Source organism: Erinaceus europaeus, chromosome 11 (assembly GCF_950295315.1).
Source record: "Erinaceus europaeus chromosome 11, mEriEur2.1, whole genome shotgun sequence".
Classification (NCBI taxonomy): Eukaryota; Metazoa; Chordata; class Mammalia; order Eulipotyphla; family Erinaceidae; genus Erinaceus; species Erinaceus europaeus.
Window position 1 is genome coordinate 58666269 of NC_080172.1, and position 20900 is coordinate 58687168.

The window sequence follows — 20900 nt, forward strand, 5'->3', positions numbered from 1 at the left end:
TCCTGTACAATTTTATAAATCAAGCAAGAGAAATTGACACTGTTAGTGTTTTGTCTGTGTATTTACTCTCCCAAGAACTCTTCGATACACAATTTGCCCATTAAAACATGGAAAAGCAAAAAGATGTATATGGATTATTAACATTGTATGTCTCTTTGCAACTATTCAACTCTGTGAAGATAATAAAGACACAGAGTCAACTGTTCTTTGTTCCCAGATGTATTTTTGCTTTGTGAGAAAGAAGTATGATAAAACTTTGCTTCCAAATCTTAGTCTGCTTCTTGCTGATGTCTTTGTCTCTCCTTTTGTAACCTCTTATTAATGTTACCAGTGGGTCTCTTTACTTTTCTTTCAACAAACATTTATTAAACACATGATAGGGATATAACTAAAATTGGCCTACTAACTATCTACAAAATGTACATCCCCAAATCTTCATCTGCAATATTCTAGCCTTTAGGTTCATGATTAGTCAACAAGTTGTTTGGCTTTATATGTTAACTCTTCTTTCAGCCACCAGGTTTGAGATGCTACCATGATGCCAACCAGACTTCCCTGGGCAGATGACTGCACCAATGTGTCCTGGAGCCCTGCTTCCCCAGAGCTCTGCCTCACTAGGGAAAGAGGCTGGGAGTATTGATCAACCTATCAACGCCCATGTTCAGCGGGGAAACAATTACAGAAGCCAGACCTTCCACCTTCTGCATCCCACAATGACCCTGGGTCCATACTCCCAGAGGGACAAAGAATAGGAAAGCTATCAAGGGAGGGGATGGGATATGGAGTTCTGTTGTGGGAATTGTGTGGAGTACCCCTTGTATCCTATGGTTTTGTCAGTGTTTCCTTTTTATAAATAAAAACTAAAAAACAGAAAACATGCTATGTTATGTACCAGGCTATTGCAGACTCTGTGAGTACTTCCTCTCAGTGGCTTCACAGTTCAGAGGGAGTAAATAGATAGTAAATAGACAGAAAATGAGAGATCATAGTAATGTATCACCAGTGAAGAACAGTAATTATCAGGGTATAGAGCAAGACCACTTAGCCCAATTATAGAAGCAAAAAGGACTTTCTGGAGGTAATAACCCTGAACTAAGTCTCAAGAGTTGATACAAACCAGTATCATGAAGAAGGGGGAAAGGAATTCACTTAAAGAAACAGCTTGAACAAGTACTTTGGAGGTGGGGGCAATTAGAGAGCAATTGAGTAAAAGCAAGTAGATTATTATGATTAGAGCTCAAATCCAAGATGGAAAGTGGAAAATGATACTAGAAGGCCATAAATGGGATGGATCATAAAGATCACATGTCTATTTATCTTACTGACTTGGTACTATGCCCACTAGTGTCAAAATATGGATGCTAGTGGTGATGCCATCACTATACTTGAGAGATAATGAAGCCAATCATGGTTACTGTTTGTACTGTGTGTGCCATCAAAAAGAAGAGGAAAAGACCAAGTCTCGTATCCAAGAAGAATAAAGACAAAAAGTTTAAAGAATAAAAACAAAAAGCTGGTTCAGAGACAACTGGTATATGGTGGTACACACAGTCTAGATTTTTATGCCAAAGTAAAATATATCATTGTCATTTTAAATATCATCTAGATCCTTCTTAGAATCACAGCAAACCATCTGGACTATCTCAAGGTCCCTATTCATGTGTTGGACTTAGTTGAATCTGATGGCTATGTCCTTGGTTGAGCTCACACATACAACATGTGGCTCTAACCTGAGTTTGTTGAGGTTTCACTTCCATTTGTTTCCGTGGTGCAGAAGTGGGCCTCTTAGGTGATCATTTATTCCTCTCCTTTTCAGAAACTAATCTACTCACTGGTTTCTTTAGAACCTTTCTTCACATTATTTTTTTCATGGGGGCCTGTGACTAATTAGCCTTACCCTTCTATTCCAGAAGACATTAGAAGGCCATTGTGATAAATAGTTTAAGAACATGGATGCGAAAATATTGAACAAAATTCTAGCCAACCGGATACAGCAGTATATCAAAAAGATTGTTCATCATGACCAAGTGGGGTTTATCCCAGGCATGCAAGGTTGGTTTAATATACGTGAATCAATCAATGTGATCCACCACATCAACAAAAGCAAGACCAAAAACCACATGGTCATATCAATAGATGCAGAGAAAGCCTTTGACAAAATACAACATCCCTTTATGATCAAAACACTACAAAAAATAGGAATAGATGGAAAATTCCTGAAGATAGTGGAGTCTATATATAGCAAACCTACAGCCAACATCATACTCAATGGTGAAAAACTGGAAGCATTTCCCCTCAGATCAGGTACTAGACAGGGCTGCCCACTATCACCATTACTATTCAACATAGTGTTGGAAGTTCTTGCCATAGCAATCAGGCAGGAGCAAGGAATTAAAGGAATACAGATTGGAAGAGAAGAAGTCAAACTCTCCTTATTTGCAGATGACATGATAGTATACATGGAAAAACCTAAGGAATCTAGCAAGAAGCTTTTGGAAATCATCAGGCAATACAGTAATGTGTCAGGTTATAAAATTAACATTCAAAAGTCAGTGGCATTCCTCTATGCAAACACTAAGTTAGAAGAAATTGAAATCCAGAAATCAGTTCCTTTTTCTATAGCAACAAAAACAATAAAATATCTAGGAATAAACCTAACCAAAGAAGTGAAAGACTTGTATACTGAAAATTATGAGTCACTACTCAAAGAAATTGAAAAAGACACAATGAAGTGGAAAGATATTCCATGTTCATGGGTTGGAAGAATTAACATCATCAAAATGAATATATTACCCAGAGCCATCTACAAATTTAATGCTATCCCCATCAAGATCCCAAGCACATTTTTTAGGAGAATAGAAAAAATGCTACAAATGTTTATCTGAAACCAGAAAAGACCTAGAATTGCCAAAACGATCTTGAGAAAAAAGAATAGAACCGGAGGCATCACACTGCCAGATCTCAAACTGTATTATAGGGCCATTGTCATAAAAGACTCTGGGGTGGGTGGGTGGGTGGGGAGAATACAGGTCCATGAAAAATGATGAATGAAATAGTGGGGGTTGTATTGTTAAATGGGAATCTGGGGAATGTTATGCATGTAAAAAAAAAAAAAAAAAAGAAGTAGAAACGCAAAGCAGAAATTGACTGAGTTTGGAGTATGGCACCAAAGTAAGAAAGCAGAAGTACACTAGAGTTTGCAGTGAGTACCTCCCTAATACTTCCTCTCCACTTTTCCAAGCTTTGGGTCCATGATTGCTCAACAATTTGTTTGGCTTTGTATGTTAACTCTCTTTTCAGTCACCAGGTTCCAGGTGTCATCAGGATGCCGGCCAGACTTCCCTGGATTGAAGACCCCACCAATGTGTCCTGGAGCTCAGCTTCCCCAGAGACCCACCCTACTAGGGAAAGAGAGAGGCAGACTGGGAGTATGGACCGACCAGTCAACGCCCATGTTCAGCGGGGAAGCAATTACAGAAGCCAGACCTTCTACCTTCTGCAACCCACAATGACCCTGGGTCCATGCTCCCAGAGGGATAGAGAATGGGAAAGCTATCGGGGGAGGGGGTGGGATATGGAGATTGGGCAGTGGGAATTGTGTGGGGTTGTACCCCTCCTACCCTATGGTTTTGTTAATTAATCCTTTCTTAAATAAAAAAGAAAAAAAAAAAGAACATGGGATCAAAAATCACTGCTTATATACAGAAAAAAAGGAAACTCAGTAGATTCAAATTTAAAATAATTTATTAAAAGCTAGGGGAAATTATTTTGTTATATTTTACAGAAATAAACTGCTAAGAATGGTTCTAAAATTAGAAGAGGAATGCACTTACAGTATAAAAGTTTTATAATTCCTATACTTAAATTATGTTATACTTGGGGAAAGGGAAATGCAGTTTAAATTGTTTATAGCCGATCACTTTTTTGTATTTATCTATTTAAATCCTGTGGGTCTTTTTTTAACTCTCAATGTCAAATTTTATAGTCTTTTTAAATAAATTCATTTTATTAAATTTTCTTTTTTAAAAAAGGACCTTGAAATCTGTACCATATGGGATTACAGAAAGGACCTGTGGATGACTCAGGCTTCTAAGCCTGGGTTAGTGTTGAATGATAACAGAGAAATCTTGTAGGTGTGCTAAGAATGCTGCATTTATGTTTTGACATTTCAAATGTATATTTCTTTGGGAGACAGTTGCATAGATGCTTCTGGAAATCAGAAAGGAAGTCTTTGGAGATAATGGATTTGGGAATTGTCAACACAGAGATTGAATCCAAGGGAAGGAATGAGCCTATTTCAGTAAAGCATAAAGCATGTGGAGTAGAAAAACAACAAGCTAAGAATGAAACCCAAAGGTATGTATCAGTAGAGGAGAATTTGCAAAAGAGAATGAGAAGGAATTGTCAGAGTAATAGCAAAAAAAACAAAAATACCTTGTGTTGTGAGGGATTTTTTTTTTTAAGAAGAAAGGATTGGATTAACAATTTCAAATATTCCAGAAAGAACCAACAAATTAAGGCATAAGTCAACCAGTAAGAAAATCATTACTACTACCAAAAATACTTCTCAGCAGAAGAGAAAAAAAGACATCTACCAATCCTGAGCATCTTGGTGTGTCAGATTCTATACTAAACAAATTACATATGCCACCACTTTTAAATTGTATATCAACAATTTACAGAAGGGTGGTTCAGAGCCAAAGGGAGATATTCTTGCAGGAGGTAACTAGGCTTAGATAGATTATGTGACTTGTCCAAAGCTATGCCATTATCCAGAGGCTGTCAAATCTAAATGACTCCAATGGGTCTCAAACATCCTTCCCTAAGAAAATGGAAGTCATAGAAGAAAATGCACAACACAATAAAGCTTTGCCCAGGCCATTATCTTTTTTTTTTTTTGTAATTATTTTAAATATTTTGTTTTTGGATAGAGATAGAGAAATTGAGGGTGGTGAGAGAGAAACCTGTAGCACTTCTTCATCATTTGCAAAGCTTCCCCCGAGAGGTAGAGGCTGGAGGGCTTGAACCCAGATCCTTGTGCAATGTAACATATGCACATACTGGATGAGCCACCACCTGACCCCTATTTATAATTCTTTAGAATGGGGCCTAGCACTTAAGTGCTACAGAGTGATACTAAATTTAAAGTAAAAATAAGCAGTCAAGAGAATTAAGAATGTACACATCAGTGGGCCAGGGAGACAGCATACTTTCATGCCTGAGGCTCTTAAGTCTTAGGTTCAATCCCAGCATTAACATTACCATAAAAGAGCTGAACAGTGCTTTGGTAAAAAAAATTAAAAAAAAAAGAATTCTGAAAGAAAAAAAAGTATCAAGAAATGCCAGCCCCATTTCATCCCTAGCCACCCCAACATCTAGCTAGCAAGTTGCCTCAAGGAATATAATAGATCCTTAAATTTTTTGATGAGACTTGAAAGGTGAGTATATAATATTTTACAGGTAGAATGAAGGCAAGTAAAATTTTAGGTGGAGTTTATCATATGAATAGACAAGAAAGGTGAAAATACACTTTACCTGGTACAGTAATAAATGTGAATAGAACTCAGAATATTCAATATAAGCTAGTTTACTTTGGAGTCTGGCAAATGCAGTGTTGGGAATCAAACCTGGGACCCTCAGGCTTGAGAATCCAACACTTTATCCACTGTACTACCACCTAGGTCATATCTTACTTTAGCCTCTATGTTCTATAACTAATTCACCTGTAAACCATATTTGCTTGTTGGTGGTGGAGATTTATGCCAAGATAAGGAACAGACATGGAGCAATAGTTGTTAGTAGTATGCAAATATTTCAGTGTTTTTTTAACAACCAGTAGGACCATCCCACACATACTAACTTTACGTTAGCCTGGATGTCACATAACAATGATGATTACTTAAAAAGTACGAACATGGGGAGACAATATCTTATGCTTTATAGCTTACTCCACATAAGAGGGATGTTTTATTTTTTGTTTGTTTGTTTTGTTTTTAATTGCAAGTGGTGCTTACCTGGTAAAGTGACAGCTATTCTCAAGGGGTGAGAGAGAGCAGAAGCTCTTGCACGGCCACCTGTTTGGAGGGAAGCCCTATCATAGATGTCTACTCTGCACTGATAGACTCCTTCCTCCTCCTTGGTGGTATCATGGATGAGGAGCTGAGAACAAAATGGAGACTGTGAAATCTTTGTCTTCTTCTGGAACCAGGCAATCGAGTCCCCCCATGCAATAATGCCATTGTGGGAGATCTGAAGGAACTGATGAAAGACTGGAGACCAGGCTGGCTGGAACTGCCATGTCACATCGAGTGGAATCTTGAGGTCTGAGTAATCAGCCTTTACTAAGCAAGACAGGTCAAAGGTGTTGGTCAGCTTCACCTGAGGCTGACGGCTATTCAGACTAACTTGTAAACTTGACTCTGTGGGCAGAAAAGCAAAGTACAGTTTCAAATATGGTTTACCACACCAAAGTATGACACTGTCAACTTTTCCTAGTCACCTCCAATTTCACATTGATTCATGCATTTGTGCACTGGAAGTATCACAGATTTGGGGATAGGAGTTGATTTGCAGTACAACCTGTCCTGAATTCTAAACTCAGTTTTCTCTAAGTGTCCCTCCTCTTCCATGGCTGTTCTCAGCAGTAACAGCAAATAGGGAGTGTTGCCTCCAACTGGCTGCTTTGACAGCTATTACTGAATGGGTGGGGCACTCTCCAGCTGCAATGGCTCCCCTCCTCCCCTCACCCCAGTTCCTGGGGGAAATATCACTTTCATTTGTGTTAGAGAAGACTGCAATCCCAGGGTTATAGCTGTCAAAATCCCAAATGTGTATTGCTTGACTGCAGTTGGCATCTCTCTCTACAAGTCAACTCCTGTGGGGTAGGTGGTGACACACCTGGTTGAGCTCACATGTGTGAAGACCCAGGTTCAAGGCCCCAGTCCACACCTGCAAGGAGGGAAGCTTCAGGAATGAAGTGAAGCAGTGCTACAGGTGTCCCTCTCTTTCCCTCTCTGTTCTTCTTTCCCTCTCAATTTCTGTTTCTAAATAAGTGAATACACAAATAAAATATTAAAAAATAAAGATAAGTAAACTTTGCTGATGGAGTTTCCTTCTATCCCTCTTCTCTCTCTCTCTCTCCCCCTCTTTTTTCTTTTTGCTATGTTAGAGACAGAAAGAGAGAGAGAGATATCAGAGCACTAAAGCTTCCTTCAGTGTGGTAGGGACTGGAGCTTAAACCTGGGACATGCAAGTGAGCTATTTTGCTGGCTTGGGCTTTTCTTTCTTAATTTTGACCTACAAGTTGCAACTTACAAACCACACTCTGAGCTTTACACTTCAGTGATTATTTAAGATTTGGTAGGTAGAGACAAATCTCTGTGTCCTGGATAACACACAACCACATTCCACTGCCTTCTGTGACACAAGGAGGTATTCCTGACATGCGTGTTCAGAGCAAGATCTGTGATACTTACCCAGAGGCTGGATGGTTACTGTCACCTTCTGAGACCAGCCAAGGTCACTGGCCTGGTCTCGGATCTGTTCCGTCACTCTGCACACATATGTACCACTATCTGTTACAGCCACAGAGCTGAGCTCCAACTGGAAGGTGGCCCAGTCCATTTTCTCAAGTCTGGCTTTACTGGAAGTATTGGGGGCCCCATAGGAGGTACCCCACTGCACAGTGCCATCCTTCTCCATGCCAGCCACGAACTTCTTCTGTATCTGGTCCTGTGGGATGTGCCACCACTTCACAGACAGCTGACCCTGAGCTCCATCTGCTTTGCAGAGCAGTGCCAGTGGTTCTCCTTCCCACACTGTTTGCAGCTGGTCCTTGGTGTACACGGCCACACTCCGAGCTGTGGTTCCAGATTGGAGAAGGCATTTATTTGGAAGAAAAGACCATTTCAAGAAAATGATTTTTTCCTAAAACATAGTGACCTTTCCTTATTTAGGATTTGACTGATTCATGATGAATCCAATCTGGCTGTGGACTCCTATAGCACTTCCAGAAAAAGAAAAAAATAAAATAAAAAAAGACCGGCTGAACACTTCAGCAGTGGGAAAGAGATAACAGGGGGCCAGGTGGTGGCGCCCCTGGTTAAGCATATGTGTTACAATGTACAAGGACCGTGGTTCAAGCCCCCAGTCCCCACCTATACGGGGAAACTTTGTAAGTGGTGAAGCAGTGCTGCAGGTGTCTCTTTGCCTCTCTCCCTATCTTACCCCTCCCCTCTAGATTTCTGGCTGCCTCTATCCAATAAATAAAAATTTAAAAAAATAAAGAAAAAAAAAAAGAAACAGCAGAAAAATAGCAGGAGAGATAATCTGTTCACACTTAAGCAGTTCATCATTTGCCCTGATTTTTTTTTTTTTTTAGCAACTTGTGAAGTTGGCCCTTTTTTAAGTGCATCTAGTTGGGAAAACATCTGTTAATATTTTGTTAGATAATTGAGAGTGTGTGTTTGAGCCTGAAAACAATGAAGTTATTTGAATCTTCAGTGTTTTATTTCTCTCTTTTTTTCTTTTTTATTTAAGAAAGGATTAATTAACAAAACCATAAGGTAGGAGGGGTATCCACACAATTCCCACCACCCGATCTCCATATCCCACCCCCTCCCCTGATAGCTTTCCCATTCTCTAGCCCTCTGGGAGCATGGACCCAGGGTCGTTGAGGGTTGCAGAAGGTAGAAGGTCTGGCTTCTGTAATTGCTTCCCCGCTGAACATGGGCGTTGACTGGTCGGTCCATACTCTCAGTCTGCCTCTCTCTTTCTCTAGTAGGGTGTGTCTCTGGGGAAGCGGAGCTCCAGGACATATTGGTGGGGTCTTCAGTCCAGGGAAGCATGGCCGGCATTTATTTCTTTTTTTTTTAAATTCAGTCTTCCAGATCATAGGGAGTGTTGTTTCTAGTCAACTATTTGACAATTCAAGTGACTACACTCCCCTGCTGGTTTCCCCATAATTCGTATGTGCTTGGAACTGTGCTAATTAGATCTCTGTTCACAATACTACTGTTCAACCAGTATGGTTCCGTAGCCCCCATGTCCACCTGGTCGATTCCAAATTATATTCCTCCATGAGGATAATTTCTGGAACCATCCGTTCCACCCCGGTTCCATGGCTGCCAGTTCTTAGCAACATCGCCCCGCCAGATATTCATCGGGATGCGGCATCATCTAAGTTCATTTCCCACGTCTACGCTTGACTGGACCTGCCAATATATGTGGATATCTTCGCCCACCCTGTCCAATGCTTGACGTCTCGTCACCCAATCTGGTCCCCTATGCCTACACTGAACTTCTCTGTTCCAGACTCTTGGAAACAGAGTTGGCAGTCAGCTGAGGTAAAGAACAAACACCTCATCACAGACCCCTGCAAGCGTCAACCCGGCTTTGACCTAGCACCTTATGACTGGGCCCTCCTCAATCGCTATCGAACAGGCCATGGCCGGTGCGCCGCTATGTTCCATCGCTGGGGAGCCAGAGACGACCCAAACTGCCCCTGCGGCTCCAGACAGACTATGACCCACATAGTCAACGACTGCCACCTCTCCAGATTCAAAGGAGGTCTCGAAACTTTACATCAGGCTCAACCTGATGCTGTTGACTGGTTACGGAAGAAGGGCAAACGCTATAAGAAGAAGAACTGTTCAAAATAATTACTTGGGTTATATTATATATGGACATATCTACAAATACATATGTACACATATACACATATGTATACATATACACACATGTAAACATGTGCACACATATGTGTGTGCACATATTTTCATATATGGGTATTGGTTGAAGGTAGGTCCTTTGTGCCTCAGCTGATGGTAGATGTTATGCAGATCTGTCTTGCAGAAGGAAATTTAAAATGTGTATAAATGTAGACATCAATCCAACGAACACTTCCCAGGCATGGCTTTGTCCTGTGTACTTTGCAGCCAATGCAGATTCCTCAGGAGCTCATGTGTCCTCAGCCAGCCCAGCCTCATGCTTCAGGTCAGGGTTCCTTGAGTCAGAATTATCTTGGGCAGTATAGTTTCCCTCTCTCAGCCTCAGTGTTTTTGACTGTAAATGTTGGGATAATAACAGCACCTGCTTTATGGTACTGTTGAAGTTATAATATTATTCTTGTCAGTTGGAATTGACCCAGCAAAGGTAACCATGGATAAGCACTTAGTGAAATCAAGAGAGGCAAAGTCAAAAGTTGCAAAAAATAAAAACAAAACAGCTGGTGCTGGAAATCTAAATAGGTTCTAAATGAATCTACAAGTCATTCTTCTCTGCTGAGAGTATACAATCTTCTACTCTTTTTTTTTTTTTTTTGCCTCTAGGGTTATCTATCACTGGGGCTCGGTGCCAGTACTAGGAATCCACTGCTCCTGGAGGTTCTTTTTCCATTTTGTTGCCCTTATTGTGGTTGTTATACCTGTTGTTGTTGGATAGGACAGAGAGAAATCAAGACAGAATGGGAAGACAGAGAGGAGGAGAGAAAGACAGCTGCAGAACTGCTTCACCGCTTGCAAAGCAACCGCCCTGCAAGTGGGGAGCTGGGGGCTCCAACCAGGATCCTAACACTAGTCCTTGCACTTTGCGCTATGTGTGCTTAACCCTCTGCACTACCACCCAGCCCCAATCTTCTACTCTTTTATGAATACATGTATGATAACTTACAAAGGCATAAAGTTAATGTCTGCATATAAGTAAAAGGTATATAAATATGTATCTATATGAAAACTCCCTTCAAATTTGGGGCATTGTAGGCAGAGTTATATTTACAAATTTTTAATGAGCCTGCAAAATATTTCACTTGATAATGCGCCTGCTTTGCCATGTATATTACCCAGGTTTGAGCCTGGCTCCCACCCAGCTGCAGGAAGTTTTGGTGCTTTCCTTCTGATTCTAACAACTTTTTTCTATCTGAAAAAGCTGGCTCAGTGGTGAATCCCCAGTGACAACAACAAAAATTTAGTCATAACCGAATTTTAGAAATTACAAGGGAAAGTTTAGTCATAATCTCACCACTCCAGCATAACCATTATGATTAATTTCCACTAGCATGGTCTTTTTTAAAGTGAAGTTTCTCATTATTTCCCTAATAAAACAATTTTAAGAAAGTTTTCTTACTTCGTAATGGTCATTACTGCCAACAACAAACTTGGTCATGGGAATTGTACCCCTCTTATACCACAATCTTGTCAATCATTATGAACTCACTAGTAAAAAAATTATAAAAAATATATAAAGAAAAAATAAGCTTGTTGTATATAAATTACATATTCACAGTGGTAATAAGCTGCTGTTTTTTTTGCTTTTTGCTTTTTTTTTTTTTTTTTTTTTTTACCAGAGCACTGCTCAGCTCCAGCTTATGGTGGTGCTGGGAACTGACCCTGGGACCTTTCGTGCCTCAGGCATGAAAGGCTTTTTGCATAACCATTATGCTATCTCCCCAGTCCTAACCACCCTTTTCTATTTAAAATCATCATAATCACCTCAAGCTCCCTCCATTTTGTTCCAAATGATGCAACAAGAGGTGAAGGAAACCTGCCAGATGGTTTCTCTCATTTGTGGAATATATATGATTAAAGTAAATGAACTTAGATGTGGTAATATATACACCATGAAATACTACTCAGCTATTAAAAATGGTCAATTCACCTTCTTTACCCCATTTTGGATGGAGCTTAAAGATATGTTAAGAGGGCGGTGGGTAGATAGCATAATGGTTATGCAAACACTCTTATCCCTGAGGCTCCAGAGTCCCAGGTTCAATCCCCCGCACCACCATAAGCCAGAGCTGAACAGTGCTCTGGTTAAAAAAAAAAAAAGATAAAATGTTAAGTGAGATAAATCAGAAACAAAAGGATGAACATGGGATGATCTCACTCATAGACAGAAGTTAAAAACAAGATCAGAAGGGGGAAACACTAAGCAGAACTTGGACTGGAGTGGTGTTTTGCACAAAAGTAAAAGACTCGGTGTGTGGGGGGGGGGGGCGGTTCAGGTCCTGGAACATGATGGCAGAGGAGGACCTAGTGAGAGTTGTATTGTTATGTGGAAATGTTATGCATATACAAACTATTGTATTTTACTGGCAACTGTAAACCATTAATGCCCCAATAAAGAAATTAAAGAAAAAAAAGTAAATGAACTTACAAACAAAGGTAACCAAAATGTCTCTTGGATTTTGTGAGAAATAAGGTGGTTAAGGGTGCATGGGGGAACGACATAGAACTTTGACGAAGTATGTGGTGTAGTGACTTGAACACATCATGTGTGGGTATGAATATACTCCTGAAATCTTATTATTTTACAAAATGCTGTTAAATTACTAATAAACTATAGCTAAAATAAGACAAACAGTTATAGAATGATACATGACCCCTACTTTAAATCACAGCATCATTTTCAAAACTGAATTAGATGTTTAGCTTGTTTAGCTTTACATCATCGAGCCAGTTTAGACTGCAGTCTGCACAAAAGACTTGTGTTTAGCTACAAAAGACCACCCGATGGAGAGGCATATGAGTTAAGCGCCATGAAGCATACCACTAGATCCTCTTGGCACAGATTTGCTTGTATTTAAGGAAGTCATCTCCTTCATCTCATCTTGGCTAGAGCTTGAAGGAATCATATTAAGTGAGATAAGCCAAAAAGAGAAAAATGAATGCTGGATAATTTCACTTATGGTTAGAACTAAGGAAACAAAGACAGGAAGGGAAAATACAAAGTAAAACTTGAACTGGGTTTAGTGTATAGCATCAAAGCAAATGACTCTGGGAAGGAGAGCAGGGAGGGTGCGTTGGAGTACTGGAACATGATGGTGAAAAGGATCTAAGTTGGGGGTAAGAGTATTTTTGCAGATACCCACCATGGGGAGATAAGAAATTATACTCGTGTCAACAACTGAACTGTAGACCATTAACCTCCCAATAAAATCATAAAAGAAAAATAAATAGGTTGATTGAGATAATTCCCAGGACTGGCTGTGAAGCATGAAGCAGATATTTAGCCAAGTGTCAATATATAAACCTGCCTACACAGTTCTCCTGAATCTTAGAAATTCAGACCAAATGTGAAAACTAACACCTACACACTTCCTGCCTTGCCACTCTAGGTCAATGCCTGTATATACTTGTTTCTAGCAAATAGGACGGTGAAGAAGGACAAGCAGGGGAGTTTATCAGCCTTTGGGAAGACCTCCTCTGTCTTGGGTAGCAAGGATAATGTTAGCTTTCCATTTTTTTGCTTTGGGGCAATGGATCTTTCTAACTCTTTGAACTTAACACCTGACTCAGAAAATCCCAATGATAGCTGTAGATTGTCCTTTCTACATACACAAAAGCACTGATTATTTAAATATTTAGAAGGTCACCCATTTTTTATAAACTGAACAGGAGCTGAGTGACCTTTTTGGTCTCATGCCTGAACATACTCAGCCTCATTTGACAGAGTTCTCTCTACATTGCAGCAATATGCAGAACAGAGAACAAGCACCCTATAGTTTGACTCTGTGCTTCTTACTCTCAGTCATATTTTAATGAAGAAGCAAGGCTTAGCATCTTTCTGTAACAGATTAAGATGACAGAAAATTGACAAAAAGGCAAACTGAAAGCTGTGGGAGGTAGAAGTGTAATGTAGGTGTTTATCTTTCAAGAAGGAGATAAAGGGTAGCTCTTTCTTCTTAACCTATTCATATCAAATACACAAGCAAAGACAGAAAGTTTCACTAATATGGGTGTTCTCTGCTTCAGGAAAATACCCCAAATATAAAAATCAGAACCAAGAGCAAACAGAGTGAAGGAATGGAAGATAGAAAGAAAGGAGTTAATAACTCAATGATACAGGGTGAAGCACAGCTAGACCATGGTTTATGCCTGTAGCTCTAAGGTTCTCAAGGGAAAGCAGGGAGAGAAGGCCCCATGGTGCAGGAAAGATGGGGCTTTGATGATGGTGAGGTGTGCTGACATGAATTTTGAGAAGGTGTGAGATTGCACCCCAGAAACAATGGTCTTGTAAGACACTTCTTCAACAAAAAGAGATGTGTTATATGAAGTAGCTAGCAAAAGTGTGTGTGTTTGTTTTGTTTTCTGTATGTACACATATAGATATGTTGAACTTATCTGTATGCAGTATATGGGCATAAAATTATGTGGAAGATCCCACAAACTACTATCACTTCTCATGTTTTCAGCAAAGGCTTCTTTTCTTGTTCCCTCTTACTCAGTTTTCTACTTCTTTCTGTGATAAACATTTTTTTTTTTTTTTGCCACCAGGGTTGTTTCTGGGGACCCAGTGCCTGAAATGGTGATTCCACCATTCCTGGGGACAACTTTTTTTCTTTGATATAAAGTGAGAGGTAGAGATAGAGATGGATAAAGAAGGGGAGGAGGCACTTGTAGCACTGCTCCATGGCTTGTGAAGCTTCTCACCTGCACATAGGAACTGGGGACTTGAACCCAGGTATTTGAGCATAGTAACACATGTACTCTACTAAGTGAGCCATAACCTGGCCCCAAACATACATTGATTTGAAAAAATGAAATAAAAAATAATCTTCTTGAGAAACGACAAAAATAAGTGGGAGGGAGAATTAAGGACCTTCTAACTTATGCTATTACTTTGTAAAATGACTGTATGTTTTTATAGTCAAGGAAGCTTAAATTAAAAAAAAAAAAGCATAGTGATGTGTTCATGTCCCATTTGATGTCTCAGAAATTGAACTCAGGTCTTCAGCTAGTTTGGCTTACTCTACTCCATAGTAATGTGATTGACAGATGATATTTCAAGAGACCTCTGCTGTGAGAATGATTGCACTATTCTGATGCAGGAGGGGAATTAGAAATATCCTTCTCCCCCTTCTTTAGGTGGCAGTTGGGCCTCACATATATAGAATTTCAGCATTGCGGGATCAACTTTTTCATTCTTTTGGTTTCAAAGAGAGATGGAGAAAAAGGAAGAGATACCAAAGCACTAGAGTTTGCCTGGTATAGTTATGATGTCTTCCACGTGGTGTTGGTGTTGCATACTTAGCAAGGTATGTACTCTACCCTGTGAGCTATATTCCAGTCCCTGAAAACAGTTTACCATGCCTGGCCCAGCTTTCACGTACCTGCTGGCTTCCTCAGGTACATGCGGCTGTCTGGTGACTGCTGTGTCTGAAGCACTTTCCAGGAGCCCATCTGAGTTCTTGCTATCTCTGCCACTTCACATCGGTATATGCCTTCATCCTCTGGGCCCGCAGAGAAGATCTTCAGTGATAAATTCTTGGGGCTTAACTTCATAACCTGGAACAGTCCTTGACTTGCTCGCTCTCTGTAGTCTTCCTTCAAGTCCAGAACTCCACCAGGACCAACTCGGGCAATTTTAGCTCCATTGAAGAACCAAGTGCCCTGAAGCTGTGGGTCATGGTTGCTGCCTACCACCTGGCAAAGCAGTTCCAAGGCCTTCCCTTCCATAAATGTGCTCTCAGTCTTAATGGTGACTTGAAAATCTCTCACTAGAAGATAAAAGCAAGGAAGGCATTTAGAGAAGCATCTGTCCCTTCAGAACTGGAGAGAGATGACAGTCCCTGTTAGGACAGCACTGGGGCTGAATTTCAGATGCCAATTCCATTCTAAAGAAGTAGGTAAGCCAAAGAAGTGCCTCAGACAAAAACTATCTCCGATGATTCCACAAATCAACCAGAAGACAGAACATATGGTTCTTCCAATTCAATCTTATGAAACACTTTGCAAGGACAGATTCAGGAAGTCCTCAGTAATGTATCTTTAAAAAGATGTAGAATATATTTTATACTATGTTAGATTCTGGTTCCTTGTTCTCTTTTGGGAGAATAACCAGTGATACTTTTCAGGTTAAAAGTACAGGTGATATATAGCAAGTGTACAGCTAATACAGTTTGTGATGAAAAGCTGAAAGTTTTCTCTACAGTATCAGGAACCAGGTAGGGATGCTCAGTCTTTTCACTTCTATTTAGCTTAGGGTTAGAAATTCTACTCAGCTTCCCCAGAGACACACCTTACTAGGGAAAGAGAGAGGCAGACTGGGAGTATGGACCGACCAGTCAACGCCCATGTTCAGCGGGGAAGCAATTACAGAAGCCAGACCCTCTACCTTCTGCAACCCTCAACGACCCTGGGTCCATGCTCCCAGAGGGCTAGAGAATGGGAAGGCTATCATGGGAGAGGGTGGGTTATGGGGATTGGGTGGTGGGAATTGTGTGGAGTTGTACCCTCCTACCTTATGCTTTTGTTCACTAATCCTTTCTTAAATTAAAAATCTAAATAAAAAAAAATTAAAAAAAAGAAATTCTACTCAGAGCAATTACTCAGAACAAGAAATAAAAGATAAAACTGAGGGGAAAGAGTTGAGGAGACAGCATAATGAGGTTCCAGGTTCAATCCCCAGTACCACTTTAAGCCAGATCTAAGTAGTCCTCTGGTCTCTCCCCTCCTCCCCACCCTTCTCTCTCTTTCTTTTTCCTTTTCCCACTGTATTTCTCTCTCTCGTTAAAATAAATCAATTATTTATTAAAAGTTGTAAAAAAATAAAATTATATTCTTGCAAATGACAGAATCTTAAATCTAGAAACCCCAAAAACATTACCAAAAGTGCCATTAGAACAAATCAACAATTTCAGTAAAGTTGCGAAAGATAGAAAACAGTTGCATTTCTGTACACTAACAACAAGCTACTAGGAAAAGTGAACAAAAACAACCCTGTTGACAATAGCTTTAAAAAAAACTATATGCTTAGGAATAAATGTAAGCAAGAAGGTAAAAGATTTGTCTGTACAGTGGTAACTATAAAATGTCGATAAAAAATAGGAAACACAAATAAGTGAAAATATACCCCATGTTCATGGATTAGAACAATTAATATTCTCAAAATGTTCATACCATCCAACCCTATTTATAAATTCAATGAAATCCTTGCCATAATTTTTTTTTTAGGACAGAAGAAATGGAGAGAGGAGGGGAAGACAGAGAGGGGGAGAGAAAGATAAGACACCTGCAGATCTGCTTCACCACTTGTGAAGTGACTCCCCTGCAGGTAGGGAGCGGGGGCTTGAACCGGGATCCTTACGCCAGTCCTTGCATTTTGTGCCACGTGCGCTTAACCCGCTGCACTACCACCCAACTCCCAATCCTTGCCATAATCTTAATGTTATTTTATTTTTTAATAAAACATATCCTAAAATTTATATGGAACCACAAAGGTATGAGTAGCCAAGTGGCCAAAGCAGTTCTGAACAAGAATAGAGTGTAGTTATCATATATCTTGATTTCAAAATATATTACAAAATTACAATAATCAAAGTAGCATGGTAGGTAGAGGCCTAGAAATCAGTAGGACATAATACAGTCTAGAAACAAGCCCCATGCATGTCTGGTTAACTGATCACACAATTGGGATAACACAGTTTCTTTAGCAATAGAGGTAGATGAGTCAATTAGGTGGATTGTGGTCTTCATTTCAGTGTGTGCATGTCTCAAAACAGGATGAATTCCTTAAATATACACAGTTTTCATGTATTAAAAATAGACTGTCTTACATGCAGTAAAAATTGGTTTTAGGGAGAAAAAATAAATTAAGTACAGATGATGTATTCCCATAGGACTCACCATTTTAAATAGGAAAGAATCACACTCATCCTAAAAATAGACAGAAAACTTCCATGATCCACCCCGGCTGCTTTGATTTTAGCAGAAAAGATATACGGCTTAGCAACCTCCTTGGATCAAAGCCTATGGGGGGAGACCAGGGCTCACAGCTGAGGCTTTCTGGTTCCTTTGATGAAAAATGCCAGTGGATCATGGAAGTGTGTCACCGTTCCAAGTAAAAAAAAAAAGGGGGGGGTCAGGTGGGAGGAAATCCCAGCACTGGCAAAGATGAGGTTTCAGGTTGGAAACTGAAGCTCCCCTGAGCCCTGGGTTTCCGTGTGAGTGGGTTGTGGTGATGCAGCTGTCTTCAAGCACCAGCTCCACCTCTTACCAGCTGGGTGAGCTTCAGCAGAGCATTTAGAATGTCTGAAGCTCAGGCTTCCTGTTTGAAATACTCAGCACCAACTGCTTGTCTCATGGACTTAGGTCTAAGTCTAGATGATGCAGATAAGCACTTAACACAGACTCTGGCAGGTGTGTTAACAAAACTACTACGTGAGACTAGTGGAGGGGATCTCACTGTTCAACAGATGATATCCTGTTCAGATCTTTCCCTATTCAAATCTTTTGTCCACTTTTTATTGGGTTGCTTTAAAATGTTCCCCTTTTTTCCTTTTATTTGATAAGACAGAGAGAAAATGAGAGGGAGGGGGTTGTAGAGAGGGTGAGAGACAAAGATACTACAGCACTGATTATGAGCGATACCCTCTAAGTGCAGACTGAGGGCTTAATGTGTGCTCTACTGCCTGCACCACCACCTGGGCCCTGGGTTCCTTTTTTATTGTTGCTGTTGAGCTGTATGGTTTCTTTCTATACTTACGCTTAGTGAAGTAAGTCAAGAGGTGAAAGGAAACTACTGGATGACTTTACTTATAAGTGGACTATAGATAAAAATATGAACTTGTAAAGAAAAAAAGGCAGTCAAATTGGCTTCCAGACTTTGTGATAATTACATCAGTTAAGGGTGTTGAGGTACAGAACTTTGGTGCTGTCTGTGCTATGAAACTATACCCCTGAAATCTTATAATTTTGGAAGACAGTATCAAGTCACAAATTAAAAATAAATAAATGAAAGCTCTTCCCCTGAAAAATGTCCTGTGGACAGAACTCAAACTGAATGTTCTTTCTACTTACACTTTCCCAACAAGAAGAAAATCAACCAGAGGGGCGAGGCAATGGCATACTTGGTAGACTACACATGTTACCATGTGCAAGGATACCAGTTCAAGCCCCTTAGTTTCCATCTGCAGAGAGGAAGTTTCATGAGTGGTGAAACTGCTGCAGGTATCTCTCTGTCTCCATCCTTCTCAACTTTTCTCTATTTTATTAAGTAATTTTTTTTAATTTAAAAAGTTATAAAATCATTGGTATGATTTAAAAAATAATTTTAAAAAAGAATATCGGCTGGAATTTTCTAAATAGTTGTTAAGCACCAACAAAATGTCAGATAAAAAGCAAAAAGATCCCCCACAAACACCAGTACATTGACGTTTCCCAAGAATGTACGCACCTGCAGGCTGTATGCTAAGAGTTGTCTCATCTGTCTGCTTCTTAGTGATGGGAGCCCAGGTTTCATCCGGATCCTGGATCCATTCAGTTGCCTCACAGAACAGCCGACCTTGATCTGAGGACTGGAGTTGATCTATAGACAGCCTGAAGGTTTCCTTGTCAACCTTGTTGAGTCCCACATGACCATCCAGAAATCTCTCTGTATACAAGGGCCCAGGAAGCAACTGAAAGTCTTTGGAGAGGGAAATTATCTCGGTGGCTTGAGTTCTTTCTGTACCCTGCATCAGGTACCAGGTAACTGAGAGGTGGGTATGCTGGGCTGTGGCTTTGGAAGCCTGGCAGGTGAGTTCTAGTGACTCACCTTCCTCCTTGCTGAACGTCTGGGAGTGCATGGCAGCAGAGAGGGTATCTGGAATCACTAAGAGCAAAAGAATGCTGATCACTGACTGACCAGCCCAGTACCTGCCAGACTAGCTTCTTTAGGTAGGAATGGTGCTCTGATCCACCCTCTGTAAGGCACATACTTTGAGTTGGTTTTCTTTTTTCTTTCAGTTTGTTTTCCTTTATTTTATTCTCTCTCTCTCTCCCTCTCTCTCCTCCTCCGCCCCATTCTTTTTATTGCCACCAGGGTTCTCACTGGGGCTTGATGCTGGCATTACAAATCCATCACTCGTGGTGGGAATTTTCCCCCCTCTTCTTTTCCTTTCCTTTCCTTTCCTTTCCTTTCCTTTCCTTTCCTTTCCTTTCCTTTCCTTTCCTTTCCTTTCCTTTCCTTTCCTTTCCTTTCCTTTCCTTTCCTTCCCTTCCCTTCCCTTCCCTTCCCTTCCCTTCCCTTCCCTTCCCTTCCTTTCCCTTCCCTTCCCTTCCCTTCCCTTCCCTTCCCTTCCCTTCCCTTCCCTTCCCTTCCCTTCCCTTCCCTTCCCTTCCCTTCCCTTCCCTTCCCTTCCCTTCCTTTCTTTCCCTTCCTTCCCTTCCCTTCCCTTCCCTTCCCTTCCCTTCCTTTCTTTCCCTTCCCTTCCTCCCCTTCCCTTCCTCCCCTTCCCTTCCCTTCCCTTCCCTTCCCTTCCCTTCCCTTCCCTTCCTTCCCTTCCTTTCTTTTCCTTCCTTTCTTTTCCTTCCCTTCCCTTCCTTCCCTTTTCTTCCCTTCCCTTCCTTTCTTTTCCTTTCCTTCCCTTTCCTTCCCTTTTCTTTCCTTCCCTTCCTTTTTTTCCTTCCCTTCCCTTCCCTTCCCTTCCCTTCCCTTCCCTTCCCTTCCCTCCCCTCCCCTCCCCTCCCCTCCCCTCCCCTCCCCTTCCCTTCCCTTCCCTTCCCTTCCCTTCCTTTTCCTTCCCTTTCCTTTCTTTCCTTTCTTCTTATTCAATAGGACAGAGAGAAATTGACAGGGGAGGGAGAGATAGAGAGCAATAGACAAAGAGGAACACCTACAGCACTGCTTCACCGTTTGTGAAGCCTCCCCCCTCTGCACATGAGAAGTGGAGGCTCATGGGTCCTTACACATGGTCATGTGCTTGCTCAACTGAGTGCACCACCTCCCAGACACCAGTTTTCAAATAGGCTTTCTGCCCATATGCCTCCCATACTTCCAGAGGGAACACTGGCATCTATATGCATGCAGCCTATGGGACTTGGTAAGGCTAATAGCTCACTCATGAATTGATCCTGACTTTATTTTTGTAACATAAGCTTCAACCAGATTAGCTACTGAGACTCAGTATTTCAAGAGGAAAAGTG

The 20900-nt window shown here is 40.8% G+C and overlaps 1 protein-coding gene across 1 annotated transcript in view; it reads right to left on the reverse strand.

Moving 5' to 3' along the window:
* CD101 (CD101 molecule) overlaps nucleotides 1-20900 on the reverse strand; it is a 68955-nt gene that overhangs the window by 32573 nt on the left and 15482 nt on the right. The window contains exons 3-6 of the mRNA XM_060201817.1: nucleotides 19171-19587; nucleotides 15107-15493; nucleotides 7476-7859; nucleotides 6015-6419 (exon numbers count right to left, since the gene is read on the reverse strand). Of these exons, the coding sequence (XP_060057800.1) occupies nucleotides 6015-6419; nucleotides 7476-7859; nucleotides 15107-15493; nucleotides 19171-19587 (1593 nt within the window). The remainder of the gene's footprint in view (nucleotides 1-6014; nucleotides 6420-7475; nucleotides 7860-15106; nucleotides 15494-19170; nucleotides 19588-20900) is intronic.